This window comes from Chiroxiphia lanceolata, chromosome 15 (assembly GCF_009829145.1).
Source record: "Chiroxiphia lanceolata isolate bChiLan1 chromosome 15, bChiLan1.pri, whole genome shotgun sequence".
NCBI classification, from domain to species: domain Eukaryota; kingdom Metazoa; phylum Chordata; class Aves; order Passeriformes; family Pipridae; genus Chiroxiphia; species Chiroxiphia lanceolata.
In genome coordinates this window covers 19046651-19062099 of record NC_045651.1, presented here as the reverse complement: position 1 = coordinate 19062099, position 15449 = coordinate 19046651, and the positions used below count along the sequence as shown (strand labels likewise).

Genomic DNA, 15449 nt, shown 5'->3' with positions numbered 1-15449 from the left:
CTCTGAATCCTTAATTTCACAATTAAGGATTAATTTGGGCTGAGTTTCTTAGTGGTCTGTATAAAACTTATTTGGTAGCAGGAAAAATCCAGGTAAAAATTAAAATTATAAATGTATGGCATCGGTCACACTTATTAATTGCAAGGAACTAACAGAAAGCTGATAAATCACTGACTGTTGGAAAAAAAATAAATTAGAGGTCTGTCTGCCACCAGCTGAAACACATTTCCATGTGAAAGATGATTGACACACATTCAGGTAGTGGAGACTCTAAGTAGATAAAGAAAGGTTCTCTCTCTTCATTAGAGTACTTCCAATTCAGTGATTTTTAAATACTTTTGTTATTATTATCATTTAAGAATAAGATAACCTTCAAAAGATTTAATCTTAATCCTTGAAAATTCTGTGAGTAATCCATTTGACTACAAAATGAGACAATGCAGAGGTTTATGAGGATAATAATCACTTATATTTAGGCATCTGATGAATCAAACTAGTGCAGCAGTCTAGTTCTCAAAGCATGCTTTTAACAAACTAATCACAGGAATACTGGAATTGAGTGCAGCAGTTTTATTGAAAAAGTCCACCGGTGTGTGCAATTCCTTTATTAAAATTTTTTCAAATACATTGGACAAGGAGCAATCGATGATAGAGATATTCCTTTTTTATACATTTTTATTTTCAAAACTATACAAACATTGGAAAACTTTCCTTTTCCTCCATTTTAACTAGTAGTAATTCTGTAATGATAGATTATAGATCTCCCTTTTTAAGCTGCAAGCCCACTTTCCTGGAGGTGACATTTTACAAGTAAAAAAAAAAAAAGGTCAGTCTTATTTACATGTGCTTAAGGTTGCATAATTGAGAATCATACAGGTTCTGAAAACCAGTGGATAAACGGTTTTCAAGATTCACCCAGGTGGGTTGAAGGTTTTAAATGCACGTAACTGCATACATGTGATTTAGTAGCCAAGACACCCTTTTGTTCCCTTTCATTTTCAAGGCTGTCTATAAACTGTGTGCCAGCCATGGGCAAGGTTGGTTTTAGTAAAGGTACTCACCGAGTGAAAGCAGCACTGACAACAACTATTGCTGATCAAGGACATGAATGGGCAGAGAACTGTTTGTGTATATATAATACAAAGTCTAATGTTTCAAAATTAACTTGAAGCTCTTATGTAAAATAACGTCTAGAATAAATTTCCTGGATTGGTTTAAAGAACAAAAGACCCCCACAAACACTTGTGTAAGGAAAAAAGTAGAGCTCAACATAGGAAAAGAACAATAGAAGCACATGGATTAAATTCGGAAGCTGATCTTGCAATGTATAATTACTGGAGATTCAGCTGAAATATCAATGGCAAATGAAGGCTACAACTGCAGCAGACATATACATTACACTTTATGAGCTATTATATTGGCCATACAGATTTGTCTACATGTTATTTATTTGAATCCTTAAGGCTTCTCTAATGTCTTACATGAAAGTGCTGTTTGCTTGGATCTTCCATGCATGAGGGAAAGGGGCAATTTTTCAAGAAAAAAAAAAGTTCTGTCCACATTTCAATTACAATAGCACATCCAGAGACACAAAATAAAAGACAAAACTTTATGGTACCTTTTCTCATTTATTTTGGCCCCCAAAAGATGCATGCACTAGACTTTATGTACTACAAGGTATTGAAATATTTACAGCATTGTACATGTGCTCTTAAAGGGATGGCATTTTCATCTTGGTGGGAGTAGAATTTAACTTTCCTAGCTTAATAATACCTATTCAAAGTGAGAGATGACTCTTCCAAAAAGAAAAGCCCACAGAGAATAAAGCTATAGCATAATTATAGCCAATGTTAGCCAACTGTACAGCACTTTATCTCCCCTCTCTCTCTCCCTCTCCTGTTTGAAACTGCAGTACCAGCTGTTGAGTGGTGTTGCTGCGCTCCCCGTTTCTCTCTATTCCAGCGAGTGTAGCTATATATTGCCTGTCCAAATGATTTTATTTTCAAATTATTTTTGGCATGTGGAATGGACATACAATTCACAATAACCAGATGGTGATTTTTGGACAAATGATATGACTGGTATTTACGGGATTATGGCACTAAAGAATTCAGACCACTATAAAGCGCATCATAAATACTTCAAGTGAATTTAGGAAACCATCTCTCTAAGAAATTCAGTGAGTAAGGCTCATATCACTGATTTCCTTCTGCCTTTAAAGGTAAAGATACGATACCCAGTAGACCAGGTTGAAGAGGCAGAAGGCAGTGGGGAAGAAGATGCGTGCGTAGGAGTCCATTTTGGCGATGCGGATGTGTATCCGGCCGTGCCGCCACGCGCCCGTCCGGCAATCCTCGAAGCAGCAAAAAAAACTGGCACAGTCCTTGCCATCCAGACACTCATACCCGTATTCTTCATCCCTTTCTTGCAGGTGTGTAGCATTGTTCATTTGAATAGTAGCTGACCGGGGGCGGATGTCAATAGTAGGTGCCTAAGGTGGAGCAGCAGAAAGAGAAGGATCTGTTATTGTCACCAGAGCGACTGGGAGAGCGACACTAATGGGCAGCATGGGCATGGTGTTCTCTGTGGGCACGGGGGTGCTGAGGGGCTCTAGTGGTGATATTGCCTTGAACTTATTAAAGTCGCTTGTATCGCACACTTTAACTTTACAAGGAAGCAGCACGAATCAATAAAGTTAACGGCTGTGGGCAATTGGCTTCAAAGCCAGACTAAGTAAATGTTAGAGGTTAAATGAAACATCCAGGAATGTAATTTGATGGTATTTTGAATTTCTTTTTTGGTTTGTATTTTACGTAGCTGCTTGATATCTGAAGGCAATTTGTGTATTGGATGTGGAAGGAGATGAATTATTTGGAAATGCAGGATTTTAATAAGGTTGGTTTATGTTGAGTCAGGAGCAAATACATATACACAAGAAATAAAGGAAAAAACTGGGTCTTTTGAATAGGGTTAGGAGAATCTTTATAAAACTCTCCAGTTATTTGAATATATGCAGTTCACCACCTACTAATGTTCACCACCTAGACAGTTCGACATATTCCAAATTTCATATAGTAGCTGTACATATATATCTACACACATATATATATTTAGTATCAGTTGAGCAAGTTAAGCATGTAAACACATCTGAGCACTTGGTGAACACTAGCATGACAGGCATTGAAATTTTCTGCTGATAGTTATTAGGGAAAATAACAATTCCATTCTATAAGTATGTAAAATTCTTGGGTTTATTTTATGTAATTTCTTTTTTTTTTTTTCTTTTTTAACATAAAATCTCTGCATTTCTGAATGGAGATAAGTTTTAGATGAAAAACACAGCTAGATATATTTGCTAATTTGCTAAGAGTATGTTGATCCAGGGATGACATTAAAAATCTATATGCGTCTTAAACCCTTTCAAAACCCCGAATTTTTTTGCATAAGGATCATCATTTGAATAATTGATGATAACACTGAATTTTGTTCAGGTCAACATGGGAACAGATTTGGTTTTATAATTTGGAGTGAAGTATCACGAAGGTTAAAAAGTCAGAGTGAGAGTTGAGTCCTAAAAGGGTGTACATTGCAGGATTGTAGGGTAGCTGGTGCTATTGGATCCCATGGTAAATTGAGAAAGAGAGGAGCAGAAATGTTTTAACATTAAACTCTCTTAATTCATGTGATCCAATAATGTTGGTCATTCTTGAATTTAGGTAAGTTCAGAACCATAGTGAATCAGTATTTGGGCTGCTGAATCAACTCTACAATTTGTTTAGAAATATGTAACCATTCTACTTAATTAGGAAGTACCTTGAGTAGAATGCTTAGTAGAATGAGGCTTAGTAGATGCCTCATTAATAAAAAAACCCAACAAAACACCAATCTCATCTAAGTTCTAACAGTTAAATTCAGCAGTCGCATGCAGTGAATTTCCATTCCAAAAAACATTATACCTTGAAGGAAAACATCCGAAGAAGCTTTCATTTTGTAGACAGAAAAGAGAATCAGAGGGTTTTGTTTTAAATTAAAGAAAGAAAGAAAAGAAAGAAAGAGACAAAAATAATGTAAATTAAAAATATGTTTCTAAAACATAGTAAGTCTAAAGAACTAGAGTTATAGAAAGGTTGGGATAACAGCAATTGAAACAAGTATCTGTAGCATAAAACCCCCACATCTTTGACTTGGCACTGTCTTGTAGCTATAGCTGGGCCAAGGACATAAGACATCAACCTTCATTTAGATTTTCACATCCTGAGGAGGTTCCAATCTGGTTTTCTGAACTGTTTTGAAGGACACCATTCACAGTTTATAGAACCACTATTGAGAAAGAAGTCTTTTTACCTGCAGACTGTGACCCGAACAGAGTAGACTTATAGAGTTATAGAGTAGACTTATAGACTTAAGTTTTTTAGGCTCTGTGATTAGGATCCAGGCAAACATTTCTAGCTCGGTTTCTTCCCCGAAGCTCACACATAAGCAATGTAAAGAACAAGTAATCAACCCCTATATGGACACTTCAAAGGGTCACAGCTAAATCTGAGGTATTTAGATTTTGTTCCTTTACCTGACTGCGTAAGACACACATGCACGGAGACATGTTTTCTTTCCACCTAAGACAGGACACTTCACTTCATCATTTTATTTCGTTTTTTTACAGTCTACTTCTCGACAGCTTTTAAAGTTGAAATTACAGGAATAATGTGCAGTAAAAGGTTCTTTGTTTTTTTTTTTTCTATATCCTTTTCATCCTTTGTATAACTAAAAGGAATATCTTCAAAAGTCCATGAATATTTTAGCAGAGCAAATCCAAATCGCTTTATTTTTTGCTGGATGCCTAAAATGGATTTGAAAATGCTCTCTTTTAATGTAAAACACTTGTTCGTCACTTTTTTTTCCCCCGTAGATGATTATGCTACTTTTCCTCCTCTGATTTTAAACTAACTATTTTAGAGATTCTAGACAACAAACTTGTCAGTTCAGTTGCCAAAGGCAAGGAGAAATCTGTCCTGGTCAAAATAAGCAACACTTTTTCCCCTGTTTGGGCAAAAGCCCAAATATCTACTGAGGGTGCTTCCAGGATTTTTTTTTAATTGTTTTAATTTTTTTGTTATTGGGTAGCATGCATCCATATGTATCATCATAAACTACTGGCCAAGTCACTTTCTAAGGAAGAGAAGTAGGTAAAGGAGGTGAGAAATACAAGAAAAAGAAGATAAGGAAAAAATGGAAACAGATGCTTAAGGGGAGATTAGAAAAAGCACACACTGCAGTTTGAATATAAAAGTTTAACTGTAGTCCTGATAATAAGAAGGAGAGTCATGTCAATAATATGGACATAAGTTAATGGCATAGAATATTGTTAATGCTAAGACAGAGAAACTGAGAAGCTTCTATAAAAGTCACAGCAAAAGCTCTATCTGTGGCACAAATGATGGGTTTGGTCATAGTTGTGATTTGCCAAACACTTTGGTTAAAAGGATCTTTATTCTAAGAAATTAGTTTCTCTGGCATGCAGACAACTGTAATATATGAGCTTTTCATTCTCAAGGTGAATGTTTGCATTTCTGTGATTACAAAGGAAGAGTATATATGTAATAGCAAAGTATGAAAAAAAAGTACAATTATAAAGAGATTCAAATGCTCTCTCAGAAAAAGTAATTGAATTTAGGCCTTGCTGGTAAAAAAGATACATACTGGGTTTTTCTTCTTTTTGTCTTTATCCTTGCTTGGCTTTCTATTGCTGACAAAGTAATGCAAAGTTCCATATTCCACAAGTGCAGAGAAAACAAAAATAAAGCAGACTGACACAAAAAGATCCATTGCTGTCACATAGGAGACCTTGGGAAGAGATTTACGAGCAATTGTACTGAGGGTGGTCATTGTCAGGACAGTTGTAATACCTGGTAGATGGATAGAAAACAACAAAAGTATTACTACTTCTAGTAACAAACTGATTTTTGCCAATTAACTCTCTCTGACTGGTTTTGAAGTATGCCTGGAGTTCAAACAGATAGCAAAGATATTAAACAGTACATCCCAGCAGTGAAATGTGGATTCAGTGAGAGCTTAGAGGATTAACAGGGGTGTGAGATATTTTTGCATGGCCACTGCCAGTGCTGCTCTGTAGAATATTTTGGTTAGGTGGATTCTGATTCTAAGAAATTTAATTTAGGATTTTGGTTTTGCAGTTTACTTCTAGGGAGCCTTGATTTTTATTTAAAAATTTAGGTTTTGTGCTCAAACTCTTAAACAGAGCTAGAAAGAGTCTTTAACTGTGAAGCACTGTGACATGCCTCACCACCCCTTTCCCTTTCAGAACATTATTCCCTGTACTATGATGTGAAGAACATTAAAAATGCATTAGGACAGTTAAAATCCATCACATTGTACATGGCAAATTTCATGCCACTGGTTTTACCTTTTTAGTGGTACAAATAGACTAATTCTCAACAGAGGGATAAGTGTTTTGTGTATCTGAATGCCTTTATTAATTTTCTACTTCTTTAAAGCAGATTTTATAACCTCTTTTTAGTGAGAATGTGAAAAAGACAGTTAAATACTTAAAACTTTCTGCCATGGGAGCCACTGTTCCTCTATTCTTGTGTTTCTCTCAAGGGAATCTGGAATGAAGATTGTGTCCCTCATTTTGCACTCCAATGCTCTGTGCTGTAGTTCTCTGAAGAAATGAAAATGCAGAGGGAAAAACTAAAATGATCCTCACTTGTGTGGATTTAATGCAGAAGTAGAAAATGTGTTTGAGTTTCTCTAGTTGACTGTTTCTCCTTTGCTGATTCTTATGGCTACAGCTGCTTTGCACAAGCAAGATTAATTTGGTCTCCGTTTATTTGTGGAGCAGTTGCTAAATGTATAGAAATTTGTAATTCTGGTTAATTGCATGTCACATTTTCATGCACAGGATTTTGATTACCACCGAATTCAGTTGATTTTTTGGCCTGAAGTCTACATTTGACTGTTGGCCTCTAAAGTAGAAGTCAGGGTGCTACATTCTCCCCTTGTTACCACCATGGCACACAGGCAGCCAGAAAGGTGGATTCCTTCTTCATTTGTGCTGCCAGTCATGGTGAGAACAAATGAAACTAATGTGTCCCTGCCTCTAATCCAGCAATGTTCCCCAGCATCTTGATGGTAGAAAAAGGACTGCTGGAATCGGAAAAAATGCAAAAGCTTTTATTATTGACAATCTACAATACTCAGAATCTGACACAGTAAAAAGGAAGAGATGCAAATATGGCTTGTCTGTGTTATTCCTTAGAAATCACTACATCCCTCTAAATAAGGAGAGTTCTTGTGAAATTGTCTCTTTTCTTACATCTACAAACTGGTGATCTGCAGAGGTGTCAATTAAACATAATAACACCTGAATAAAACCAGGAAAAAATCAACTCACCCAGTGATGTTCTGGCTGGAACTGCATCCTTATTAATCCAGAAAGAGACCCAGGATAAGACAACAATAAGTGTGCAGGGAATGTAGGTCTGAATAGTGAAATAACCCATTCTCCTGCTCAGGTTAAAGAAAACAGACATGACTACATAGTCTCCTGTAAAACAAAAGCATAGTGAGATAAAATATGTTAAAAACCCAGCATAAATTTTCTATGTAATAGCTAGGCTTTTCTATTCCATGTCTGGGGGTTGAGGGGTGTGTATATATATATATACATATATATATACATAAAATATACATATATTATATATTTATTATTATATATATTATTATATTATATATTATAATATATTTATATATTATATATTATATACATAAAAAAATATATATATTTTAAACTGATTCACCAGAGATGCTGATGACAAATTCATTGATACATCTTCTTCAACCCAGGTCTAGCTGAAGACCTGCTGGATTTTCCACACTCTGAAAGCAAAAAGTCCTGTAGATCCATTTAGGTGACTTTACTGCAAGATTTCCAGGGTAACCTCCCTTGCATAGTGTGACAGGTTCCTTCTACCCAAGCCATTCCTGACAACCTGCAGCTGCCCAGGCCAGTCCTCTGGTGTGTGCTGGTCCAGCCTCTGCAGGCCCTGTGCTGGCCCTGTGAGCACACTCAGCTCTGCTCTCAGTGTTGCATGCTTTCACGTGTACTCCCTAGGTCATTCATGCTGTCAACTATTCTTCAGGGCTAGGCTGTGTCAGTAATTAATTTTTTATTTGCCTGAAGGTTTTCTGGTGTATTTTCTCCTCTAAAATAATTTGGACCCACATTTCCTAAGTGCTCCCTAAAACCAGGCTATAAGTTACTCTGGTGTACATAACACATCATTCCCATTCAATAGGTTGTGATTTTCTTTTCAGTTTCTTTTCCTCTCTCAAATTATTAAGTATATTCCATCTGGATTCAGGGATACAGCAAAGCTTCAGTTTTTGATGTATTCTTTTCTAAGCCAAAAAAAACCCCAACCCAACAACAAAACAAAACAAAAAAAACCAAAACCAAACCAATCCAAAACAAAACCAACCCCAAAACAACCCTAGTTCTCATCTTTACTTCAGATTACAGCACTCCTGGGAAATCTTGATAGCAAAGGAACTACAGAACCCCAGGCTACAAAGACTTCATTGCAATTCAGTGAAAAGCAGCCCAGAGAAGTCTCATATGGAAACAGGATAGGATTTGCAAATTTAGAGTAAGATAGTTTTCCAGTCTTATCAAAGAGACTCTGTGGCTAATGTGTATTCTGCTTAGATCAGTGCCTTTAGTTAACATTGAGCTCCCTCTTTTCAGGCATAATTAAAATTTTAATTTCCCCCAGAATAATGCCTTTGAACCTGACCAAAGAAGAAAATTCAGAGATCAGTCTTCAGCTGGTGCTTCTTTGTTATGTTATTTTTTTAAAATTGAATGTCCGTATTCCTGGGATTAACTGGTTTTAAATTAGTTATATTATAACTCGACCAAAACCACAAAAAAGGCAAATTTTATACATATGGTTTACAAGGAGATATGGCTGAAAGGAGCAACCAATTTTAATAACTTTAGTCTTATTATCCCCTTAGTTCATAGATAAGTTTGCATCATATGTATAGGTCCTTCATATAACAAGAAAGCCTGAAAATAAGAAACCACCACTCATCAGAAGCACTGTAAAACTGAAACCATAAAACTGCAATATGACTCATTCTTGATCTCTCTTCATCAGGTATTAACTTCCTGAGAAGTGATTATTTTTTCAGTTTTGGGACTTGTCTTTTTATTTACTCACCCTCATATATACTATTATTAGCATTGGTATTTAATTTTTCTTTTCTGCTATACTATGGTAGACCTCCTTTTAAACAGTAGCCGTATTACTTCCATGCAAACATTTTTAAGGAGAAGCTGTTTTCATGCTCACTTTTATATAACTTTAATGGGACAAAAAATTACCAAAAGTAAGATGTGAAATATAAACCCAAACATATATAAGAACATAAAAAGGTACAAAAGATTAGCTCAGAACTGAAATTTGAAAATCAGATGTTTTATGTCTGTTATTGCTTTTTTCTGAAGCCTTTTGGAGTAGCTGAAGGATGTCTAAGATCCCAGGTAACTACTCTCTCTGGTTTGTCCTGCACTTGGACAGTTCTTTTTGCCCAACTGTTTTGGTAGTTCTAGCACTCCTGCCTTGTATTCAAAAGAACAGAAAATAGCAGAATCCACTACACAAGCCAGCACTTTCTTACAGGTATTAGAGACAAATCCAAAACTTGGCACCTGTGCTGAGAAAGATAAATAGAGACAATCTAGAGCGAGGCCTGGCTGCAGAGCCCTGTCCCTGGTCAGACTGTGTGTGCAGAGCCAGGGCTGGGGTGGAGAACATATGAATATACACAGATGTGGAGAACATGTGAATATACACAGATGTGCAGGGAGTGGCCTCAGCCCTTTCATTTATAGACTGTTTCACATACAGTGGTTTTTTGTTTGGTTCTTTAGAAAGCTTGGTGGGGACCATCTGCTGTCCATGGACACTTGTCTGGATTTTTCCCTTAACATGAGGAGTAAACTATTACAATAATATTTTTACAATATTGTATGCATTATTTTCATTTCATGTGTAAGACCTTTTAAAACATTAACTTTTAAAGCCCTTGGCTGTTCATCAGTAGTGAAACTTGACTCAATTCTCTGTCATCTCAAAGCAGCACATCAGAGGACAATTCATTTCCATACAGGAACAAGAGTGACCTGTCCCAGAGCATTTGCTACAAAAACTGGAGACACTCCAGGTGGTTTATATCTAATGGAATATAAGAATACAATTCCCTCTGCTTTTCTTTTCTCTCTTTTTTTTTTTTTTTTTTTTTTTTTTTTAAAATACAGGGCTTCTGAAGTAGTTATGTTGGGAAAGAACATATCTCTGCTAATATGTCCAAAAAGTTAAAAAAGTGGTGTAATTGTTGTAGGTCTTGTTCAACCCTCACAAATGTTGTTGCACCTTCCTTTATGCAAAGACTTCTTTTCCTAATGACATATGTGTAAAAAAAATTCAAACCACTCCAGAATTATATCCATAGGAAACTCCGTGTCAGCTCCTGATATTTATAGACAAAGTCCGCAGCATTATTCTGGCAGATCTTATTTCTTATGCATTGTAGAATTGGAAATGTTTTACTGAAAGCACAAGGAAATAAGAGACCATATATATTTTATATAAGCTTTAAGGTTTCTACTAATGGAGAAGTTAAATCAGGGTAAGTGAAAACTTCAGTGTCAACTCTAACTTGCCAGGCACTGTGGAGGTGACCAGTCCAAAAAGTCATTCAAGGATGCAGAAATTCTTGTGAACTACATTTTGCTTTCTAATCTGAAAGCCTGCTGATGCTGCAGACACTGTTGTGTTACAGACTGTTCCAGAGACCCTTACTAAAGAAAGGAATAATATTAATACCACTGAGAGTTGTTTTGTTAATATCTTACCTTGCTTTGGTGGGATTTTGGGAAGTGAGATGTACTGATGTTTTGTTGGTTTTTTTTTTTGAGGTAAGTGTGAGAATAACAAATAGAATTTAAGAATTGCCAAGACAAGGCAAGCCAGTAATTCTGTAGTGTACTGACTATCTCTTCTAGCCTTGAAGTAATACATTCTGGTTTCACCTGGGACAGAGTGCATTTTCTTCTTAGGAGCTGGCACAGGATGTGTTCTGGTTTTAGCACGAGACTGGTGATAACACACTGAGGTTTGTTTTGCTGAGCAGGGCTGACCCCAAGTTAAGGACTTTCCAGTGTCTCATGCTCTGCTCTGCTGGTGAGTAATCACACAAAAGGCTGGGAGGGTGCAGAGCCAGGAATCTGCCCCAGACGACCAAAGGGATGTTCCACCCCACGGAACGTCGTGCCCAGCACGGACTGGGGGAGCTGGCTGGGCACTGCCAGGGCTGGGCTGGCATCAGGCACTGGCTGCTGAGCAATTGCAGTGGCATCACTTGTTTCTGCTGGGTTCTGTTACTCTTTCTCCCCTTATTGTTACAATTATTATTAACATTATTCACATATTTATAATAATAATAATAATATTTTGTTTCAATTATTATGTTGTTCTTATCCCAACCCGCAAGGTTTACCTTTTCTTTCTGGTTCTCCTCCCTGCTGGGGGGGGCTGGTGACTGGGGAGTGAGTGAACAGCTGTGCTGCTCCACTGCTAGCCAGGGGAAAACTGGGACAATAATGAGTCAGGGAAAACAGGACTAAAGGGTGGGAAGCTCCAGAGAATTATCTTGGTGGTATTGCCTAATTTATGTAAGTGATGTTAGAATTATATTATAGCATGTTTTCTGAGGTTTTGAATAAGGAAAGTACTCTGAGCATACAAAATAATGCAAGACCAAAGATGTGCAGTTTAGGAACTAGTATCAGTTGTCATAACACATCCATCTAAAATGTCAAATGCATTAACTCCTCTGTGGAACGTGCACTTGACAGTACTTTGCTTTAATCACACCTTTCATGATGGAATCTTGCTCCAGCCCTGTTTTCAAGTACATTTGGTTTATTTTCCAACTCCATTCATGGACTTCTCAGCTCTTTAGCTAAGACCAGCTTAAATACTCTCTGGGTTTTTTCAGATTATCTCTGTGCCTCAGGTGATTTTTCACTCCTGGTGTGATGCCTGCATGAAGCTATCAAACTAAGACATTATTTTAGCAAAAAAATGGCTAGAGTTGATCCTTAGCACAGTGTCGTTCACTAGTCCTCAGCTGACAAATTGATAATCTTTTCATTATTACTTCATCCTCTTTCCCTGAGCTCTGGCTCTTGTTTATCCAATATTGTCTACTGCAGCAAGAAAGCTTCTCAGACTGCCAGACTGCTTTTGGAGGACTAATATACTTTTGGATTTTTCTAGAAATGAATGATAATGCAATGTGGCAGTATCTTTGTAAGACAACATACTTAAGGACTTAACATTTGGCACCATAATTAGGAGATTTTGGATTACTTAGCCTTTCACCAGAGACCTTACAGTCCTACGGCCCATGTTAACTGCTACATATGTCTGGAAAATAATACCTAGGTAATTTCCAATCTTTAAAGAAATACAAAATTTCCCTGGAAAAAACAATCTTATTACACCGAAGAGCATAATAACTCATCCTTAATATATTTAGACCTTTTTTCTCTCTGAATATCTATATTTCTCCTATTCCTCTGTATTGATCTTTATCATATACCTATTCCTCTATATCAGTGTTTGTGTGCCTATAGAGGCAATAGACACAGTCTTTGTCATCTGAAGATACAATACCAAGTTATTCTATTTCTTTGGTGATATATATTTAAACCAGAATGCAATCCCTCAGGAAAATGCTATCCAGGTCATGTTTATCCTCATGTATAAATACTCATGTTTTCTCCTAAGTGTATATTCCTGCCAATTATGTTTGGAAGATCACGAGATGTAGGGCAGGGTTCTGACTTGAGACACAGCATTCTCAGACTGTCACTCTGAAAGGGAATTGGAGTATTTCTTTTGGTGGCAATAATCTCTGCTGCACACAGAGAGAGTGCATGGATCTTAAGTCACTTCCAGAGTAGGAGATACTTTGAAAATGAGATGCATGCATCAGTATTCATTGATCATGACCTTAGTAAGCCCTTGCAAATGTATTTCTAACAGTCCTGTTCCATCCTATTTTACACAGGCTCAAAGCAGTCTATGTGAACTTCAGAAATTGTTAAGTTCCTCCTAAGATACATGTGTGATATAGTGATTTGCTTACCAGGATTCTGGCTCTGTTAGCCAGTAGGGGAAGTGAATTCCTGATTTGGGGAACCATCTGTGCCCACGTCCTGGCCTAAGTCCCAAAGGTTCAATAGAAGGAATTAGTGGGGCATAGCCAGGGGAATGTACCCTGTACTTAACTGATTTAATCAGCACAGTGGGTGTGATCCTTCATTGCTTCCTGGTTGTGGAATCATTTCTACCTGTGCAAAGTGAATGGGAAATTATACCCATTAGTGCTCTCTTTATGCATGTTTAAGTGACTGTGCAAAGTGTAAGGTACTGGGGAAACAAGCCTTTAATTTGTACTCAGAAGTGGTTTGGAAGCTAGTGCAAATGCAAGAGAAAAGAACAGCTTTAGAACATCACAGGAAATTGGTGTCTTAATTATAGTTCAGGTAGCAACACTTTTAGCTGAGATTGTCTCACGCTGTTATGAGATTCTGCTTTCTGTTTTTTAAAATACTGCTGGATTTAAATTATTAAAAGAACTGCAGAAGAGCTTCAAAAATCATATGTTGGCTGCCTGGTCAAGTTATTTGTATGCGTCACTTCAGTTAATTCTCACAGATGGGTTGGAGTGGGGAACATTCAGCGCTTCATTTCTGTTAACTCTAAGAGAGAGTTTTGAACAGGGAAATTCCATTAGATGAAGGGCTGGCCTTTTTATGGGTTGGCATTTCTGTGAAAATCTTTCATGGCTAACTTCAAAGCTTTGGAAAACAACCAATGTTTGCATAGATGTGTTCATAGACATAAGGGGTTTGAAAGTTTGTAAGACTTTTTTTCTCCCTCTGTTTCTTACAAAGCTACACAGCACTCTGAATGGCACAGCAAAAACCAGTGGACGGTAGAGGTGGCTCTCTTCTTCTCAAACTGTATTTGTCCCATTAAACATTCCACCAGCTAAAATCTCCAGAATTTCTCTGTGTTGTGCTGGAAGTTTACAGCACGTGAGCTCATCACCTCGTGGAGTGCGTGGTGTCAGGAGTTTCATTGTGGAGCTCTTCTCTCTGAGGAACTGCATATGTTCTATCCCAGGGTATGAATAGAATTTTTCTTGAATATTTGGTTACTTTAAATATTTTGGCAGTGTTTACTAGTATGAAAATCAATGTGTGTGTCATTAATTCTGATATTTTTTATAATTTAGTGCTTTTTGTGCCAAAAATGTAAAAATTTGTGAAGAAAATAAATTATATAGGAGAACATTGATGATGAATCACTCATTGGCAGAAAAAGCTACCAAGTATCTTTATTGTGTCTTTTTAAAACATTAAGTTTTCCTCTACTAGATGGATCTGTGAAGCTGCCAAAAAAAAAAAAAATCAGATAGGAGAAGAGTAATATGTGAGCCAAACTCTCCCAAAATTTCAGGCCATCATTTGTTCTTTAAGAACAGATGAAATGACTAAACACTAGGATCAATGTAGGTCAAAATTGATATGGTAACTAATAGGCACAATTGTGTTAGTGCAGCAAACAGCGGCCACACGGTTCATACAGATCCAGAGATGCACCAGCTGTCCAGATTCCCAGGGGGCTTTTATCTCCTCATTTTACACAAAAAACATACAGAGAAGAGCCAGAAATTTTTAAAAATATTTACTGAAAGAGCCATATGAAAATATAGATAGAAATGGAACGTTTTCTCATAATTAACTCATATAAACAAGTATATAAATAAATGACATGTTTATATATTGGAAACCCTATCCAGTTCATATTTCAGGATGGAGTATACATAGGGAAAAAGGCAAATAGCAAAACTCGTGCCACAGGAGGGCACTGTCACCTCAGAAGAGAAACGAGAAACGCTTGCAAGTCTGCCAGTGGAAAACCGACTCTTAAAACCTTCTAATTGTTGTCGCCATTGAGTGTTTCTACAACCACTGAAACGGCACAACTGACTCGAGTGGCTCTGTGGGCACTTGGAAGGACTAAACTGACTCTTGTATGGCAGAAATATCACTAAAGCAACATCACCTTTGTGCTACAAATACTGAGTATAAACTTCATAAATTGTTAATGAAGAACAACAGCGGCAGCAGAATTTATCTTCTTTTCCTCATAAATAGCTAATAGATACATCCTTGTTTTTTCTCTCTTTTGCTGTTAACATGGCCACAGTCTCCTTTTCTGCTAGGCAGAGATCACAGCTAGTGCTGTTGGTTTATTTTAAAAGAAGGAACGGGTAAATAGTAGTTT

The 15449-nt window shown here is 37.0% G+C and overlaps 1 protein-coding gene across 2 annotated transcripts in view; it reads right to left on the bottom strand.

Annotated features, from left to right (window-relative positions):
• Positions 1–452: 452 nt before the first annotated feature.
• GABRG2 (gamma-aminobutyric acid type A receptor subunit gamma2) overlaps positions 453–15449 on the bottom strand; it is a 62977-nt gene continuing 47980 nt past the window's right edge. The window contains exons 8-11 of one of the 2 annotated variants that reach the window (XM_032702827.1): positions 7412–7564; positions 5698–5903; positions 3957–3980; positions 453–2491 (exon numbers count right to left, since the gene is read on the bottom strand). In XM_032702827.1, coding sequence (XP_032558718.1) covers positions 2216–2491; positions 3957–3980; positions 5698–5903; positions 7412–7564 — 659 coding nt within the window. In that variant the 3' untranslated portion in view covers positions 453–2215. The remainder of the gene's footprint in view (positions 2492–3956; positions 3981–5697; positions 5904–7411; positions 7565–15449) is intronic. The other variant, XM_032702828.1, reaches the window with a different exon arrangement.